We start from the raw sequence: 20,096 nt of genomic DNA, 5'->3' as shown, positions 1-20,096 counted from the left end.
AATAAATAAAAATCTTAAAAAAAAAAAAAAAAAAAAGAGAGAGAGAGATATGATTAAACTGCATGCATTCAGGGAACATTGTCAGCCTGTTTCCCACCCCTTAATCCCTCCCACCAACAGGACCCTGATGCTTCCTGGAGGCCTCCCCTCTATTCTGGGATGGTCTGGATGAAGTAACACCATGCGCAGAGTTAGGGGTGCACCAATTAACACTAATTCCACCAAAGCCCAGAAAAAGCATCAACGAAATGTCTGCTGAAACTTCTGGGAAAGCATCACCTTCTCTTCTTCTGGATGATGGTCAAAGAAAGTGAAACCCCAACTGGGGGAGCTGGGAAGAAGACACCCCACTGTGTGAAGGAAACATGACAAAAGAGAGCGAAACCAGGTCCTCACCTGAGAACAGACTCACTTCCGAGCCTCTGAGCGGCACAAGGCAACCAGCGCTTCTGCACTTACGTTCCTGTCACGAGCACAGCGCGACCCTTCCCAGGGGCGGCTTGGCCAAAAGAAGTAGTAAAAGCAGAAGACGAGTGCTCTGCTGGCATCTATCCAGCTGAACACTTGAAGGAAATAATGTGAAACAACTGGAGGAAAGAGGGCAAACTGTTCCTATTTTATAACCTACACATCAGTGTTGCTCCTCCACAGACAGCACTAAAAGGCCAGCTTGCCAACCGCGCACATGGCACAGCTGCAAGATGCACGGGCTAAATAAAGTTGGAAAGTGTCTACCTGAAGTGGTTTCCAAAAGGGCTGGCCTTAAGAGGAGGGCAGTTAGCTACCCTGGGAATCACCTGGAGAAACAGAACGTGGCCACAGTCCCCATACCCCAACCTGAGCTGGCCCAGGGTCCTCATGGCAAGAGGGGTCAAGAGAGCTAATGGAACGGAAGAGGGTGTGGGGGGGACAAGAAGAACCCAGACGCCATGTGTGCAAGAAGAGCTACAGCCAGCTTGGCCAGAACCAAGTGTGACCAGAGATGTGGGTAGGGGATGGAGCCGAAGTTATGTATAAGTATGGGCAGGGCACTGGGGCTACTAGAGCCTGGGAGAGGGCTGCCAGGCCCCCCCGCTGCGCTCTCGGTGTGAGCCATGGTCACATACATGTGAGTCTTCCATGAGAGGACCATAGAACCACCCTCTACCACCACCACCGCCACAGAGTCAAGGCCAGCCACAGCCAGCCACCTATGAAATCATTCTGCTCACTGTGGACAGGTGATCATGATCTCCACAGCAGTCAAGCTGACCCATCACAGGGTACGACCTGGAAGAAGCATCACCCACTTCCTGGCCCCGATGAAACCCAGGGAAGGGGGTGTCCAGAAAGGGTCTGGTTTGTCATGAGACTTTTTAAAAGAGTCCCAAGGTAGCAGTTGAACAGGATCTCAGGGTCCACAGACAGGCAGGAATTGAAGATTAACAGTCATCTTTTCTGTCAGAGGTGAAAAATGCCAGCCAAGAGACAGGAAGGAAAAAAACGCCTCATACCTTTTCCTCAGCCAGTTCAAGAGACAGCACAAAGCATTTCAGGTACAACTTTTCTCCCAGCCTGACATAAAAACATACCATAGACAAATCCAGCGTGAGGATCCACACTCGGGTAAAAAAGTGGAATGCCTACCTTGTACCGACTATGCTCTCTCAGGTGCCAGAGGCGGCGGCAGCAGGTGGGTGAGGCCTGGTGGGGGGTAGGGAGAGAAGGATTCCCAACTCCAGTGTGATCCCTTCTAGCTGTGTGTCTACTGGGCCTCAGTCTATGCACCAGTAGTACCTCCCTCCCTGTGCTGCTATACAGAGTGAATGTTTTCAATTCGTGAAAAGTGCTGGAAAGTACTGTCCCCTAGTACCTGCTCGGTAAGTCTTGCTCCCAAGACCAGCCCTTCTCACAGGAAGATCAACAAGCTTCTAAGCACCAGCTCACTATGGAAGTCATAGAAACATGGGGATTATCTCAGGCTCCACTACCAAGGAGCCTGCAATCCAGGAAAACATAATCAACAAGACCTATTATCAGCAGGAATGTAGGGTTTTTAAGTTATGTAGAGTGCCTGAGGGCAACTGTCTGGGATGAAAGCGGGAACGTTTTCTGGAAAAGGAGGGCGGAAGGAATGACCGAAGGCCACACATGTGAGCCACCGAGGGTCCCATCCCAGGTGCCACGCACAAGAAAGGTTGGCTTATAGATTTAAGTAGATGCTGCTCTGATGATAAGACACAACTTCACTTCAAAGCATGACTAGATTAAGAGTAGCTTCTTTCCTTGAATTTTCTCATAAAGCAGCTATTGGAAATACATCTGCCATTATGTGGAAACTGCATATTTCTGATCATAGGAATGGATCCTGACAGGCAAAAAGGTAGGAGCCACGAGGCTAGAAGATATCAAAGGGAGAAAGGTTGTGGGAACTGCGAAGGAAATAGAAACACGAAAACTTAACATTTAAAAACACTTTGTATTTACGAGGTTAAACCTCAGAAGACACAGCAGTCCAAATTCCCTGCTGGGCACGGCTTAAGTGGGAGGCAGGAGATTGTCATTAAACCCACCACCTCTGAGCCAGGTATAGGCCCATAGGGTCCTCTGCAACACCGGAGAGGTCACTAATCTCTACCCTCCCCTAAAATGAAGACAGAGCATCTACGTGTAGGACTAGCTCAGAGAGCAAACCAGGAAGCAAGGTGTTCCACGCGGTACCTGGCGCACAGCAGGTGCTCTGCAGGCTGCGGCTGTCCACTCTGCAGCCTCCAGTGGATGGACAAGGGAAACCTCACTGCAGTCCCAGGAGTGTTCAAAGGCTTTCAGCCCCACCTGCCTGGCAGTGGCACATACCTGATGTGACCCTTCTCCTTTTTTAGTGGCCTCTCACACAATCACAGAACATAATCTCCAGGAACTCTTGGGTAGAAGTCTGGGGGTCCAGATGGAAGGCCCAGGCATGTCTGCACAGCCACCTGGCACAGTGGTTCCGGACTGTCGCAAGCCAGCTCTGACAATAATCAAGGGCTCCCCCAAGGGCAGCTGGGCCTGTCTCCCAGGACCTCCTGCCTTCCCCTTCTAGGTTTGCCTCAGAAAGCCAGACAAAGCAAACCAAATCCCAAGGTACAACAGCTCTTCAAATACTTGAAGGCAGACCCCAGGCCCTTCACAGAGCCTGACACTTGCCCCCTTCCCATTCCACTGCTGAGAAGGCAAACTGTTGAGGATCTGCCAGCCATCCCTCCAAATTCTGTTTCCCTCACGTCAGAGACAAACCAAGAATAGACTTTCTGTATCTAACTCTAAAAGTTTTCATTCTGAAAACTCAAATTATGATGTGTTCTAGAAGTCATTTCATACTCTTCAAAACTCTGAACTACCTCTGAATAAGACACACGAAGAACTGTCCCATTTGGACTGAAGAGCTGTAGCCCTCAAAGACCACCTCAGCACCCCCCCAAGTCCCACCTCACCTCAGACTGCCCATGTGCACATTCTCTTCCTGTTCCAGGTCCCTCTGGGTCAGGGGCTGGGCATCTCCAGGTTCAACCCCCCCACACCCAATAGCATAAGCAATTGCTAGAAATGTTTATTCAACTGCTGAGCCACCTTTTTCAGTTTTACCGTATTTCTCTATAAACAGTGTGTACCAGTTGGTGACTAAGATGTTAGTGTATGGCCTCCCCAGACCTAGAATTTAGAGACGACTTTTAAGCATCACATGCAGAATACTGGTATGTCTTCCTCCCGCAGGAAATTCCCTACAGTTCACGGACTTACTGCGTCGATGCTTGCTCAGTTCTACATGTGTGCCCTGACAGTCAACAAGAGGAGCTTCAGATGGGGGCTCCAAGTGGCCAGGCTGAAAATGCACGGCCTATGCAGTCACTCACCAAGCCACAAAGTCAGTCACCCATTCCAACAGCCAGCTGAGGGGTCCCAAAGGGACCAAACAGACTCAAGACAGCACAGGGCAGGGGGCGGGGGTGGGGGAAGGCACAACTTCTACAAACAGACAAAACCACAGCTTCAAGAAGACAATTCAGAGTGGGGGCTGGGCATAGACCTGCCCATAGAACTGCCCATCCCTAGGAACTGAACCAAGTTCTGGTTCTGGCTAAACTGGAGCTCTGAGAAGATGCTTATACAGACACCAAAACTGAGGCACCTCTCCTTCACCTAACCCCAAGGCTTGCACCCTTGAGGTGCACGTCCTGCCACACACGGCAACATCCTGAGCCCAGGAGCCCAGGTGACCATGGAGCCTTTTCACATCTGTATCAAGACAAAGGCCCCTTCCCACAAGCTGATCTTGGGACAGTCCTCCAGGCCTCTGTGACTTCCAGCCAGGACAACATACTCTGATGACAACTAAAGTCACTTCTGAGGACCACCAGGAGACCTCTGCGGAGACAGACTGTAAAATCCAACTTCTTCTGAGGGACAGAGTGAGTCAGAACAAGGACTTACACCTGCTTCACAAGTCACACTTGTTACTTGCCTGTCCCAAAGTCATAAAATGCCACACTGCTCTCTTCAGACACCCTGGCCACATATAAAGAGCAAAGACAGAAATGTCATTGCACCTGGGCAACCAGAATGATGAGACAGCACCAACACATTTAGCTTTCATACCCCTACCGTGTTGGGGAGAATCAGAACCTACAGCCTTCCCTTTTACAATTTTTAGCAATTCTCCTTTCAGCAGGATCAACAGTGTTTCACGTTAACATAAGTGCTATAACCTTGAAGCAAAAAACAAAACTGGCATGCAAGACTTATGAAAAGTTCCATTATCAGCTGGCAGTTGCCACACCACGGTATGCTCTGGCCCAGGATTCCGTCCCTGCCAGAAACCTTTAGATGTTTCCAGGACAGGCTAATATCATCAACCTGTTAGATCTATCACAGGTAAATCTAAACCAATTTGTAATCTCATATAAACTTACATGGGACAGAAAAGGCTCCCCACATCTTTTTTTGCCAGCTCAAGAACAATACCCTCTCGGGCCTCTTCAGAAGTCATCTCTTCACCATTGAGAGAAGTGTGGTGACATTAAGAATTAGAAACACTGTCAGTTAAACTATGGGTAAGTCCCCAACTTTAGGGCAGTCACCTCAAATGAAGTCAACAGAAACAAAAGCAGCTTGTCCTCTCCTGGTCACAGGAGGCCCCCACTAAACAGCACTGACTGTCACCATGCCATTGGCTTCCGCACCTGCAGGAAGGGGAGACCGGCTGCTCCCTCCACCTCCCTTACAGGGAAGCCGCGGGGAAGCAGAAGACCCTGCGGAAGTGCTGCAAAATCATATACAGTATGTATCTCTATGCCGAGTTCTGTTAGAATTTTGCTATTTTAAGAAGTTCACAGAATGCACCTTGCATTAAAAGAAAAAACTTTTAAAACAATTCATGTTAGAACATGCACCCTGGTTCACATTCTGGAAAGAGTTTTATGGGTGCATATACCAGTTCCCAGTCCCACTTTATAGACAAGGACCCTGCAGCCCAAAGAAGCTAGGTAACATCTTAAATCTTCAAATGCCCAGGTAGGAAAATTATCATTCCTTGTGTATCTCTCCGTAGAGGCCTCTTGGTCTATGACCACCTCCCACTGGCACCTGATGTCTTCGTAACTGTGAGAAAGAATGTAGTTTTTGAAGTTTCCTGCTGGAGATCCTGACCACTGGGAGGCCTTTCTTTACACAGACATCTTCCGCAAGTTCAAGTCCCTTCTTCCCCCTCAGTGCCTTCTCTGGCCTCTCTCTGGTCTGATTACAGAGATGCTCACCTGCTCTGAGCAAGGCCTGCCTTGTGCCATTATTCAACTCGTTATGAGGATGCAGTACCCACGCCACCGTCTGTCAGACCTATTCTCAGATGCCAGACTAACATCTGTGTTCTTCACAGTTCTAGAGAGTTCTGAATTAGAATACTCCAAGACTGAACTTCAGCACCTATTAAAGTCACACGGGCTTCCTAGGCCAAAGGAAGATTCTAGGGTTCCATCATTTTAACCAGCACTTAGCACTCTAAAGCACCTAGCGCTTCTGCTCTAGAGTAAGAACAAACCATGTTCCTGAAGCCCACATTCTGGTCAGGAAGACAACCCGAACTTCCATGAAATAGAGTGTCCAATAGAGATGAAAATCTAATCACCTGCTGAGGAAGACTGTGCTTGGGTGGACGGACTCCAACTTCTGAGCAGCAGGAAGACAAGGCCCTCAACTCTATCCACCAAGATTAAGCTGGGACAAAGGCACACACTGCGCTTCAGGGATTTCTAACACCTTGGTGGACACACGCCACAAGGAGAGTAAGGCTTAGATTGTTCTGAAAAAACTATTCGCTGCTTTTTAAAAAAGAGTGTAGAGGATTTACTTTATTACTGAGCTGGCAGAAATTATTAACTCAGAGCCTGTTGAAATTCAAATACCCTAGAGGCTAGAATTGTGAACAGAGACAACTTTCCTTTCAAGAACTCCTCTGTCAAGGAGATGGTCAATTTGTTACTTCACTAACTTCTCAGCTACTTGTGGATATTAGGTCAGTTGCCTGACATTGATTTTTCAAGCAAAAGCTAAGTTTATTAACCATAATTGCATGCCCATAAAGGTAAGCATTACATGACACAATTCTCTGTCGCTTCTCTCAGAAGAGGTTTAATTTTAGTGTTGGCTCTTCAACACTGTCCCCGTTTTTTTTTTCATGAGCATCTTAAATATGTGTCAACTAACTATCCCAAAGTGGAGTTCATAATTGGGCAAAGTAGAGAAAAGCAGCTGTGCACCAGCAATGCCTTCTTGGAGCTACCTTGCTCTCCCGTGAGTCCAGGCCAATCCAGAGAACCTGCAGAATTAGGGCTGCACCATCTCTGCCGGTAGCCTATTCTGCCATGGCTCCAGTTTCTGTATGTGGTTTGCTCCAAGCCATGCTCCTGTCAAAACGTTCTAACAATGCTCACGGATGGTCACTGGCAATGGCGGCATTTAAAGGAGGCACTTTTTTCATCCCTCATCTCAGAGACAGTTTCCCAATTCCATCCACCACACTTATATCAGAACTCCATGCACCCCCATTAGTGATGGAGTTCCTCAAAACAAACCATAAGAAATGTAAAGCCCAACCCATGGAAACCACCATGGGCTTCTACGAATGCAAAATATCTGCATACACTAAAATACAAAAACCTGAGATTTGTTTCCTTCTCCCTCTTCTGGCTAACCCCTCTCCCTCCTCTCCCTCCTCTCCCTCCTCCCCCACCAGGAACCCTTTAGATTACAGCCTTACACAACACTGGAACCCCTGAGGTCACTGCTCCACCTAATCTACAACATCGTTACTGCCTGTCAAAGTGCCTCCTGATCCCAAAGCTCTCCTAGGTGGCATTAAGGATCAGTACTAATAACTCAGCAACCTCTCAGATTCTCCCAAAGGCAAACAAGCACGTAGAATTCAAGAAATTATACTCTGGACAAAAGATGCGAAAGTCACCAGGTTCCATTTCTCACATCACTTGTTTTATCCTCTAACATTTCAATCTTGGGAAGCACAGCAGCACCAGTTACTGCAAAAAATTCTGGAAGGTTTTATATAGCTTGTGCCTACTCCACCCTCAAAGTCATAACAAAAATGTATACAACATTTGTTAAAAACAATTACCATCAAGTTAATCTTAATGGGGCCTCAAGACTAGGGATAAGAGGATTACTTATGATACAAAAATCAGTGTTACAAAGACCATAACTCCTGAATTTCTACCAAAATTGTACAAGCCAATGTGAATTACTCCAAAGACACCAAGTTTAAAGCTTAGTGCTAAAAGTAATTAATTAGTCAAACTCACATATGGGAAAACAAAAACCCTACAGTGAGAGAAACCTGAGTTACCTGGCCCAAGACAGTTTTTCTTCGGTCCCCAACATATTAAAAAGTGATCTCAATGGCCACTTCCTGGTCTCCCAGCAAATGCAGGGGCTCACTTCATACCTGGATGCCACAACATCTTCCTATTGCTCAACCTGCTCCTGCCACAGGGGAAAATGACCCCTACTGCCAACAATCCCTTGGAGAAAATATGAGAACACTGTGAGTCTTCCCCTACACACACGAAGGGGGGCAGAGGAGATCCCTCTGCAAACAGTAGCCTCGGTGGAAGGCCATCTGAGAAAGCAACACTCTGGGGTTAACCCTGACCGTCTAGGTGACAAACCACCAAGCTGGGACCCTCGGGCAGGGGAAGGGATAGCCAAAGGAGAGCTCTTGAAGAAACTGGAGACAAAATAATCACCTCTAATTCACACCAAAAAGCGGGGCTCTGGCTTGATTAGAGACGCAACGGGCATTTAGGGCCAAAAAGGTAATAGGAAGGATCCCACCCTCCCCCCAAGATCATCTACGGTCAGCAGCGATCCCAAGAGGGATCCAGCAAAGGCATGTCCACTCGCAGAACCAAGGAGGGGGACTCTCCACGCGTCCTGAGCACCTGGCTAAGGGCAAAGTAACCTGGGGGGTTCCCTCTGAAACCGGAAAGGTGCTTCCAGCCGGGAGAAGAGGGGAGGAGAACTTCCCTGATCACCCAGAAGGCCAAGACACAGGCGGCACAGGCTCCCGAGTCATACCCCGGACACCAGTTGCTCCACAGCCTTTCTCCCTCCCCTCCCCCACGCCAGGAGGACTTCCAGGGGGTCGCGAGTCCCCGGGGAAGAGCAAAGCGGGTGAACTCCGTCAGAAGCAACAAGGGTCGTAGAGCTGGAGCGAGAGAGAAGGGAAAGCTCTGGCCTCAGCTCCCTCCGCCCAGGCCGCACGGAAGCCTCGGCCTCACGTACCGAGCGCCGCCAGACTGCCCGACCTGCCCCCGGCTCAGGCCCGTGGGGCGAGAGACCGAGATGGCAGCGGCCCTCGGTGGTAGGTGGGCGTCAGGCGGGTACCCTGAAGCCCGGCGGGCGAGGGACACTGGGGAGGGGGAGGGTCCCGGGCCCACGCGGCCTCCGTCCCGGCCCGCGCTGCGGGTACTTACGTTGCTCTGGGGGTCGATGGCCTGCAGCAGCCGGTCCCTGATCTGCTGCGGAGACGCCGGAGCCGCTGTCATTGCCTGGGCGAGGCGGGGGGGAGCGGCCGGGCCAGCGGGCGGGCGGGCTGAGGCGGGGGACGGGGGTCACTCACTCGCCGGCCTCCGGGAGCGGAGCCTCATGTTCCCCGCGGCGCCGGGGGAGGGGGGGGCGCGCGGGGTGGCGGAGAGGGGAGCCGGGGCTCGGGCCCGGGGCGCCACCGCCACCAGAGGAGGAGGAGGAGCCACCGGAGCCGCCGCCGCTGCTGCCGCCGCCTCGAGAACCAAACTCCAGTGAGCTGCCCCCGCGCGGAGCACTCTGGGTAACCCGCGCCGCACGCAGCGTCGGCGCCACGCTGAGGAGGTTGGGAGATGGGGCGGGCGGAGACGCCAGGCCTGGGCGGGGCCGCGCGCGAGCCCCGCCCTGTAGCTCCCACGCATGCGCGCGCAGGCGCGCTGGTCCGTCACCACGCTCCGCCCACCACCCGGCGGAGGGAGCCGTTGGGAGGCGGTTGGGCGGGGCAACGGCCGCTGCTACGAGTCCCCGCCCTCGGCTGGGCCATGGGGAACTGAGGTTTCCGACGGAAACGCGCGGTGCGCGCCGAGTCCTTGAACCTGGGCGCTCCAGGAGGCCGCCTCTGCGGGGGGAGTTGGGGGAGGAGCGGCGGAAGGACTCCTCATTGAGGAGGAAAGCCTTCCCCGTACGGACGGAGGTGACGGGAATCGCGGGCGGGAGAAGCTGCTAAGTTTTCCGAGCCGAGGGTTCTCAGCTCCTTGATCGCTGTTCCTGGGGGCGAGGGATACAAGACCGCCCTGTGATAATGTGTGCGGAAGGGTCACCTCAGGAGCGCCGAAGGCCGCCCCACCCTTCCAGAGGGAGTGGGTGCAGGCGGGGGGTCTGCAGCGCTTCGCGTGCTGGGATCACGAAAACATGACTGCAAAGCGCCTCTCGGGGGAGCCGTCACGCCAGCTAGGAAAGCCCCAAAGCCAGCCCTGTGAGCCCACCGACCCCAGGGTTGCAAACCTGTGTCAACGCCAAGGTTTCTCATCTTGGGCACCAATGACATTTGGAGCTGGATCACTGTTGCAGGGGCAGTCTTGAGCATTTTGGGATATTCAGCATCCTGGGTCTCTACCCACTAAACGCCAGTAGCACTCTCCCCACCAGTCAGATGAACCAAAAATGTCCAGTCATTGCCAATGTCCCCTGTTGAGAACCACTGGTTTAAAAGACCCACCCTGCTCGGCATGGAGGTGCAGGAAAAATGAAACCCTCCTTCTCTGAACAAAACCTTTCACAAAGGAGGAAACTGAGGCCCAAGTTCAGACAGAGTTCTAGGTCAAACCCATAATTGTTAAAGGTCAAGTCTAAGGAGTTTCCTTCCCCACCCCCACCTTACTGCCTTCTACTGCTCTCTGCTCACTCTGGAAGCCCTGTTAGGAACACTGTTATGGGAAGGGGTGAGAAGGAAGGCTGAGTGGATTATTAGCTGCAGCTCCGGAGAAATAACCTTTTTTGTTGTTATAGGAAGACCTAGATTTAAAACAGGAGGGAGGCAGCTAGCTGATGAGAACCACACGCGCGCCTTGGATCTGTGCTACACCTGTTAGTCTTACATTTGTCATGCTTCTGGGAAGCATTTTTATTTGCAGAAACGGCTGTTTCTGCACGTGGTTGTGGCTGCTTCCTTCTGGACATGTGAAAAGTTTTACATCACACTTGTAGCAGAAAATAAACACGGGCAAAATACTTAAATTTACTTTATCTCCTAGAATGAGATGCTTTGTGTATGTGGTCCAGGTTGGAAACCAACCCATTTGGAGATACTCTTTATCTCATTTTAGATAAGCAAAATAAACAAGCTCTCCCCAAGCATAGTCTGGTTCTGCCTTTCTTTCAATTTCTAACTCAGATGTTCAAGATCTTATTTTTTTAATCAAGGATCACATAGAAGCACATTCGACAAAGGTTCGGAAAGCACTCAACTTACCTGCTCTTTTTAAACTAAGAAGCAACATTAAGATGACTGAGTTCTGCATGGCCAGCTGTATACACACACACCCAGACATAGGTATGCAGTTCATCTCCATAGATGTGGCACAAAGTGGGGCTCCATAAATATTTAACAAATGAATATTAAATGTACTGTATACACTTTAGGATGCACATAGACACAGAGCTATAGAGATATATATATAGATATAGTTTTATTTCACATTTAACATAGATATAGTGGTAAAAATCAGATGGCCATTCAATGAGAGTCTTGAGTCTTGAAAGCGTTAGCTTCTATTAGATCCAGGATAGATACTAAAGTTCACCTAGCAAGACCTTCTGTTTCAAGGAGGACATACTTGAAATGGCTCCTATCAGTTATACAAAGGTGGGGGGCTCAAGGTAAATCCTCTTGTTGTAATGGTTCTTTCCCAGCAATGTGCCCTTTAAATTAGTTAGGTCCAGAGAACATCCACCCCACCCTGTTCTGAAAGGACAAGATATTTTGTGCCTGTGATGCCCCTGACAATGCTGCCTTACTTCCTAGTGAGGTGGCCCCTCAAAAAGTAAGAGGCACTGAGTCCATGACTTGGCTCTTGCCATGGCAAGTGGCAGAAAGGTAGCTTTAAGAGCCTGGGTGCAGAGCATCCTCAGCCAGACTTGGCAGTGAGGGTGTGGGCTCATTCTCCCTCCATGAACGGCAGTTGCTCGAGCGGGATAGGCAAGGGCATCATGGAGGAAGCTGTGGGCAAGCCAGCTCCCACAACTGCTTAGGACCAATCTTCAACAGCGACACCATATGTTGCAAGAAGCAACAGCAGGGACCCACCAGGCGGACTCAATCATTCATAAAGTGAAAGGCAGCTGTGACCCCTTAAGACACCCACACCCCTGGGAGTTGGGCAATTCAAAGGCGAGAAAGTAACTGGACTTACCCCAATAAAGTATGTGAGGGCTTCGATGACTAATAGGAAAAATGAACGCGAAGAAACCACCACCTCACTCTGACCAATTTGTTCACTCTGAATTTAACATCTGATGGGAATTTTTAAAAAACACTCTCATGAATTAACTCATTCAACCCTACTGATGAGCTCAGCAGCACCCAGAGACGGGTTTCAGAGTTCCGCGTGGCTTTCCTTGCAGCAAGGCCGACTGATTTTAAATGCGAAAAAAAATTCAATTGGTTTTGAATAGCCCCTGAAACGTCACTGCTTTTATGAAGGGGCTCCAAAGACAAACAAGAGAACTCAAAATAATTTTACTATGTCTTCAAGTAAGGGGATACAAATGCACATTAAGAAGCACAAAGCCAAGGGGCGCCTGGGTGGCTCAGTGGGTTAAACCGCTGCCTTTGGCTCAGGTCATGATCTCAGGGTCCTGGGATTGAGTCCTGCATCGGGCTCTCTGCTCAGCAGGGAGCCTGCTTCTCTCTCTCTCTCTCTCTCTCTCTCTCTCTCTCTGCCTGCCTCTCTGTCTACTTGTAATCTCTGTCAAATAAATAAATAAAATCTTAAAAAAAAAAAGAAGCACAAAGCCTACTCCTGAGGATCTAGTTTTGAAGTTTCCAAGCACTGGAAACAGGTTGGGGACCCAAGAAGACAATGCTCTAACTGTATTGTCCGAGCCACTCCTGGACAAAGCCAGGAGTATCAAGAAAGATGTCTGACAGCATTTCCATATGTTCATATCCTTTGCCCCAGTATTTCCCACCTTCTAGAAATTTATCCAAAGAAAGCAATCACTGTAGACAAACATGTACATAAGGGGAAGTTGACGGCAGCATCATTTATAATATAAGGGCAAATGATCAGAAGTAACCCAAGTGTTCAGTAAAAGGAGAGTATGTAAATAAATTAGGGGTCGATTCCTGCAAATGGGAAGGTTATGGATGGGAAGGGACCACGGGATTTTATAATTCCACCTGGGTAGTGGTCTTGTCTTATGGGTGTATGCAACATGTAGAAATTCACAAAGCTGGACACTATGCTTTAAAAGTATAAAAATAAAGGACCTAGATAGAGACAGATAGATCATCTTAACTATTGAAATCAGTATTGAACAACATGGAATGCTCCCATATTTCATATTAAAATGTTAAAATGCAGTATATAAACCATATACATTATGATCTTAATTTTGGTTTTATACAAGTACGTCTACTCAATGCACCTGAAAAAATACTGGAAGGAAAGCAGCCAAAATATTTACAGTGGTTATCGCTGACAGGCAGGATAACAGGTGATTTTACTCCTAATACTCGTCCCTAAAGTTCCACATTTTCTAGAATGAACGTGCGGTGCCTACCCTCATCTCATTCATTGCTGGGGTTATTCTGACCTCTAGTAGCCTCTAGCTGTCACCTTCGGACTCAGATACTGCTAATTTGAAGCATGCCCATAATCTCCAAAATCCTGAGCAGGGGTTTACTATCAGGCCTGCTGATAGCTGTCCATCTAAGTCCTAAGAGCCAGTGTTGTGCCTACTGCCCCAGTTCTGAATTATTCTTAGTGACAAAAAGAGTAACATTTATTGAGTACCTACGAAGTGTCAGGTTGCACGCTGAGGGTTTTACCTAAGGACCCAGACGAACCCCTCTGGGCAGTCAGGTTCTTGTGTCAGCCTCTCCTCTTAACTCGGTGGGGGGAAAGGAGGGGGCTACAGTTTGCTTTAGAGAATGCAGTGGAACCATGTTCTGCCCGGTCCAAGCTAAAGCTTCAAGGCCTAGCAGTTACCACCCAATTCACCAAATCCGCTCCTATCAAAAACTGAAAACTACACTCAGAGACGTGTACAGGTAAATGTCCACAGCAGGACTATTAATGGGTGTAAAGTACAACACACCGGATGTCCATCAACTGGTGAATAGATGAATGAAATAAACACCCACGGGCTGGAATATCACTCGGCCATAAGAAGGAATGAGAAGAAGGTGCCTGGGTGGCTCAGTTGGTTAAGCAACTGCCTTCGGCTCAGGTCATGATCCTGAAGTCCCAGGATCGAGTCCCACCATCAGGCTCCCTGCTCAGTGGGGAGTCTGCTTCTCCCTCTGACCTCTCCCCTCTAATGCTCCCTATGTCTCATGCTCTCTCTCTCTCAAATAAATAAATAAAATCTTTAAAAAAAACAAAAAAAAAAGGAATGAGAAGAAATGAAAAAGAGGAAGCAGCAGTCCTTTCCAGACCTGGGAGCAGGGAGCTGCCATGGCAGAATCCAGTGACTACGCTAGAGGGCCACTCAGCAAGAGGTAGTAGCCACAGGCCTCTGTGAAGAACACAGTTCCTGATGACAGAGGACATGGAGCCCCCTATGTCTAACCCCAGGAGGCTGGGTGCCCTGAGGGAGGTGTCAGGCATGTGAGCTGAGAAGCCCTTGGGGCTCAGAGCCAGCCCCACTGTGCCCCATCCAATTACCTGCCCACAGAATTGTGACTCAATAATACAGGTTTTAAGCCACTTAGTACTGGGGGCATTTGTTACTCAGTGCTAGCTAACCAAGACACAGCTGCTAATGTCTCAGTCTCAGACAGTGAGAGACACACATGGCCCCTTCACCCACAGTGGCATGGCTGGGATTCCAGGCTGGATCTTTCTGAGTCTGGACAATGCTCTCCAGCCCTCATGGCTCCTTAACTCCTGGGCCCCTCCTGCCAGGCATTTGTCTTTGGCCACGTGTCCCCTGTGTTTCTGTCCTCCCCTGAACCCGTGCCCTGTCCCAATCATCTCGCCTGCTGACAGTTCTCTCCTCCGATCTGTGCCACACATGTCCAGACAGCTTATTTCCTTATAAGCTTTAATTATCTCCTTTATCACGCTGACCTTCAGGTAAGTACCGGGTAACGAATTATCACACATAAAGACAACACAGCACATTTCATCTTAACACACACACATACCCATGAAGGAAATAAAGGATCACTCTCTCTTTTGATTCCACCTTTCCTACTGCAGCCCATGCTTTTTTTTCCCTAGTAGCTATGGGAACACACCTATGGATCTCTTTCATTTACACTTAATTCTTCAGAACACAGATCAGATAGCATGGTTAGAAACTATAAAAGCAATTTTGTCTGTTTTTGGTTTGTAGTCATAAAATTATTCTTCTTGCCTCTTTTTTTAAAAAGACCTCCAAAAACTTGCTAAAGTGGTTTTTTGAAATGTTCCAATAATCTCATCATTCAATCAAGTGATCTAAATCATTGTTAGATTAGAGGGTATCGTTTTGCTTAGCGCAGCGTTATGTTCTCTCAGTAACCCTTACGAAGCAAAGATAGAAAATCAGAAACTGTTTTTAACTCTCTAGTGAATGACTTTGATAAACACTTTATTTAAGAGTCTATAGCAATAAGGTAAGATAATCCCTTCTTCCTCAGTAAAGAACTGCAGGATAGAGTATCAGTCTCTTATAGCTTTTTCTGCTCTAGACAGCTCTTGCTAACATGGGTCTGGATCTTCTTGCCCCCTGCTCTAAAAACTCAGGGGCCCCCCAACTTCATCTCACTTAAGCCCTTGGCCTTGGGAAGCCCCCTTGTCTCACACCGCTCGTCACACTCATACATGCTGCCTATGTTCCTGGCCAGCCTTATTCATCCCCAACCCTAGCAGTTAGTTTCCTCCCCTCCTGTCACATTGCTCATCTCACTAGCCAACCAGGTGACCTCGTCCTTGTTCCTCAGAGGAGGAGGAACAAGTCATGTGACTGGATTTTAGACAGCCCAGAGCTCAGAGTTCCCAAACTGGCAGAGAAAATACGTGAACTCAGTCAGGTTACAAGCCATGCCCCCATGGAGCAGACCAGGGCCAAAAGACCAAAGCCACCAGGCACCAACAGAAGCAGACAGGGGCCACAGTAAAAGGTCCCTAACTCACCAATGGAAATCCCAGAAACAGGCTGTTGTTCTGCAACATGATGAGAGGGGAGATGATCTAGAAAGTATTTCCTACAGTGTCAAGCCCTGGCAACACTGGGTCTGGAGCCATCGGGGTCACAGACAGAGAAATGGACACACAAATAGGAGTGATGACCTGTCCCCAACATCGCTGGCAAGTAAGGGACAAGGCGGGGACTCAGCATGCAGGCCCATGACCCCCTCCCCACCATTCCCAAACCCCATGGCTTGGAAAGTCCGAAGAATTTCTTTCACTTTGCATCAGACCCATTTGGTTGGCAAAGCTCATCTGAAGTCTCCACTGGCCCAGTTGTGTGTGAATGTCAAGCTGTTTTGCTGCAGAATTATTACTCTTTGAAGAGTGAGCGAATAGCCCAGATGCCTCGGGGCTTCGTGACATATACAGCACGTGCTGCTGGAAAGCAAGAGAAGTTCTGAATTTGGAACTGGCTCTGGTGCCCCAGCTTCTGGACGGGTCTCTCAGGTGGGTTGGGCACAAGCCATGTGCTTTCCTAATCCACGTCCACAAAGAGGTAGCAGAACCCAAATAAAGGTGTTCGGGTGGGAGGGCGGCAGCATCAGAGGAGAAGAGGGTCAGGGACCTCCTCGTGCCAGCTTAGCAGATGACCCCAGCAACTTTGGGCAAAGTCACCTCCCTGGATTGGCTTCAATTTCCTCATTGGGATAATGGCAATACTATGGTCACCCCCTGTTGTGCCAAAGCATAAAGGTTATGCGTGTAAAGCCCTGGCATGATGACTCTGACTTCTGTTCATGTAGTCAGATATAAAGGGCAGTTGGAGAAAGAACCCCAGGGGCACCTGGGTGGCTCAGTCGGTTAGGCATCTGCTTTCGGCTCAGGTCATGATCTCAGGGTCCCAAGATTGAGTCCTGCATCGGGCTCCCTACTCAGGGGGGAACCATGTATCCCCCAACTGCAGCCCCGCCACCCCAACCCTGGCCGGAACTCCCTCCCATGTTGTCCTGGCAACTACACAGATCATTTGTCTTAACATGAATCTCAGAACTGGATGATGGCACCGAACTGCTTGGACAAGATTTTCTTCTCTCAATGAAGTGTCACAAAGAGAGTTCAGGAGACATGAGCAAGCAAATGTCCTATTTGGAAAGGGTAATCCAAAAGGCAGCCCATTTAACTGGAGCTGCTGCTTGCCCTGAGAACATCCCAAGCTTTGCCAAATTCCCAGGCTCGTGGAAGAGGAGTCCAGAAAAGCACACATGTTCCGGAAGCTCTATTTGTGGCTTTTTCCTTTTTAACCTCAAGACATGGTGGCGGTGGTTTTCCTCACATTTCCTAGATGCTCTGATGCTCCCATCTTTGTGTGTTTTTTGTCCTTCCTGATTACAAGAGTAATAAGATGTTTGGTGCAGACCATCAGTCAAGTATAGCACCGCATAAAATAAGATTTAAAAACCACCGCCTGAGGGACGCCTGGGTGGCTCAGTTGGTTGGACGACTGCCTTCGGCTCAGGTCATGATCCTGGAGTCCCGGGATCGAGTCCTGCATCGGACTCCCAGCTCCATGGGGAGTCTGCTTCTCTCTCTGACCTTCTCCTCGTTCATGCTCTCTCTCACTGTCTCTCTCTCAAGTAAATAAATAAAATCTTTAAAAAAAAAAAAAAAACCACCGCCTGATGGGTACATGGGCAATCACAGCACAACACACAACCCTTTTTGTGTGTTTACAATTTACCATAAGAAAGCTAAAGATGGGGCACCGGGGGGGGGGGGGGCTCAGTTGGTTAAGCGTCTGCCTTTGGCTCAGCTCATGATCCCAGGGTCCCAGGATCGAGCCTTGCATCGGGTTACCTGCTCAGCAGGAAGTCTGCTTCTCCCTCTCCCTCTGCTGCTCCCCTGCTCTCTTTCTAATAAAATCTTAAAAAAAAAAAAAAAAAAAGGAAAAAGAGTCACACAGCAAGCAAGGCCTTGTCAGGTGTGTGTGGTCTCTGGCTGTTTTCACCCTTCAACAGCAGAATTGCATGGCTGAGTAAAAGGCTGTGTGGTCCACAAAGCCAAAAGTGATTACTGTCCGTCCTTGTGTTGGGCCAGATAACATCAGCCCATCCCAAAAGATGTCCCAGAACCTGTATATAAATGGTGATACATGGCAAGAGAGAATTAAGGTTGCAGATGGAAGTAAGGGTGCTAGTCAGCTGACCTTAAGACAGGAGATGATTCTGGATGCTCCTAGCAGGTGGGCCCAATGTGATCACAAGGGTCCTTAAATGGAGAAGGAAGTAGAAGAAGAATCAGATGGTATCATGACAAAGATCTGCACAGCCACTGCTGGCTTGGAAGGTAGAGGGTGGGGCCACAAATCAAGAACGTGGACAGCTTCTAGAATAGCAAAACGCAAGGAAACAAGATTCTCCTCTAGAGCCTCCAGAAGAAACCGGCTCTGCCAACACCTTGATTTTAGCCCAATGAGACCCATGTTGGACCTCTGACCTCCAGAACTGTAAGATCATCAATCTGTGTTATTTTAAGCCACAAAGCTTGTGGCCATTTGCCACAGTAGCCAAGGGCAACTAACTCATGCAGGCTCTGGACAAGGAAAACTTACCACTCTCTTTTAGAGGCAGTGCTGCCCAATTCGAGGTTTCTGCCATGAAAGACACTTGAAAATGGACTTGTGACTTGAGGGCTAGAGTTTTAATTTCAGAGGATTGGTAAGGGTATTTCCCTGACAGGGAAAGTGAAATAGCCACGTGTGGCTAGTGGCCACTGAACAACCTCATTACTCAAAGTGTGGTCCGGAGACCAGCGGCAGCATGGACATCACCTGAGAGCTGACAGAAATGCAGAACTGCCGGCTGTGCCCCACCCTGTCCTGTCAAATCCCCACTTTGCCTGGGGGATTCATGGGGACACCATGGTCAGAGATGCTATGGTCAAAGCCGTCACCCCACTTCCAGGCAAATACTGCACTACGGAACATCGGGAGGCAAAACCCCTCTGTACCAGGTGTCAGGATCAGCTTTGCTAGACCACAGGGAGATCTCTGAAGTTTTTAATGCCTCGAAGCATACTATTAGCCAAGGACATGAACTCACACCTCCGGAATCTCTACTACGGGACAGATCTTTGACCATACATTATGGGCTGAATGGTGTCCCCTAAAAATTCTTCTGTTAAAGCTTTAACTCCCAAAGTGAACATACGTGCTGATAAGGTCTGTAGAGCGGTAACTTACGTTTAACTGAGGTCAAAACGGTGGGCCCCGACACAATATGGCGGTGTCCTCACGCGAAGAGAGATGCGCATGCGCAAACAGAAGCGCAAGCAGAAGAAGGCCACGTGAGCGCACAAGAAGGCAGCCCATGCGCGCGCGCACGCACAGAGGAAGGTCACGTGAGCACACAGCAAGAAGCAGCCATTGGTCAGCCACGCAGAAAGGCCTCACCAGGAACCAGCGTTCCTGGCACCTTGATCTTGGTCCACCAAGCCCCCAGAGCCATGAGAAAATAAACGTTCTGTTGTTTAGGCAGCCCAGTCTGGGGCACTTTGTTAGGGCGGCCTGAGCAGACTAAGACGCTATCTCATTTAAGGTTCACAAATCCCCATCCAGGAGATTTTTTTAATAGAAGTAATGACAGCCGCGAAAATACTACCACTTACTGAGTGCCCGCTGTGTGTTACGCAGGCGGTAGGTACGTGTCAAGGCTCTCTTCCTCACTGTCCCCTTTTCACAGATGAGAACATGGAGGGGCAGCGATGCCAACTGCTGCTCCAGATCACTCTCCATAAAGGACAGAGGTGTTTGTAATCTGGCTCAGACCTCCATCTTGCTAGTTTCTACCACAACCATCTTTTCCATGATTTTCTCTGATTCACACAATAAACTCGAATTAAATGCGCCAACGCTTTATTCCCTTTAAAATAACTTCTACAACTCCCCCAGCGGACCAATACCCTTGTGGCCCACATTTATCACTAATGGTCTCAACAATGTGAACTAACCACAGATGAACAGGACCCACCCATGAGATTTCTTAAAATAAAATAAAATAAAATAAAATGCTGTTTAATCTAGGGGTCAGCACATACTCCTCTAGAGTCAGACAGCAAATATGTTTAGTTTTGCAGGCCAGATGGTCTCTGTCACAAGGACTCAATTTTGTCCTTGTAGCTCCCTTTGGAGCCACTGATGGTATGTAA

The 20,096-nt window shown here is 49.0% G+C and overlaps 1 protein-coding gene across 3 annotated transcripts in view; it reads right to left on the bottom strand.

Moving 5' to 3' along the window:
- MED26 (mediator complex subunit 26) overlaps positions 1-9,406 on the bottom strand; it is a 52,928-nt gene extending 43,522 nt beyond the window's left edge. The window contains exon 1 of one of the 3 annotated variants that reach the window (XM_082709575.1): positions 9,003-9,406. In XM_082709575.1, coding sequence (XP_082565701.1) covers positions 9,003-9,074 — 72 coding nt within the window. In that variant the 5' untranslated portion in view covers positions 9,075-9,406. Of the gene's footprint in view, positions 1-8,811; positions 8,927-9,002 lie in introns of those variants that run through there. The other 2 variants (XM_082709576.1, XM_082709577.1) reach the window with 2 other exon arrangements.
- Positions 9,407-20,096: the final 10,690 nt, after the last annotated feature.

The sequence above is a fragment of the Mustela nivalis genome, assembly GCF_964662115.1.
Source record: "Mustela nivalis genome assembly, chromosome: 1".
In the NCBI taxonomy this organism is placed as follows: Eukaryota; Metazoa; Chordata; class Mammalia; order Carnivora; family Mustelidae; genus Mustela; species Mustela nivalis.
The sequence above is the reverse complement of the archived record's forward strand: the minus strand, read 5'-3'. Positions and strand labels throughout refer to the sequence as shown.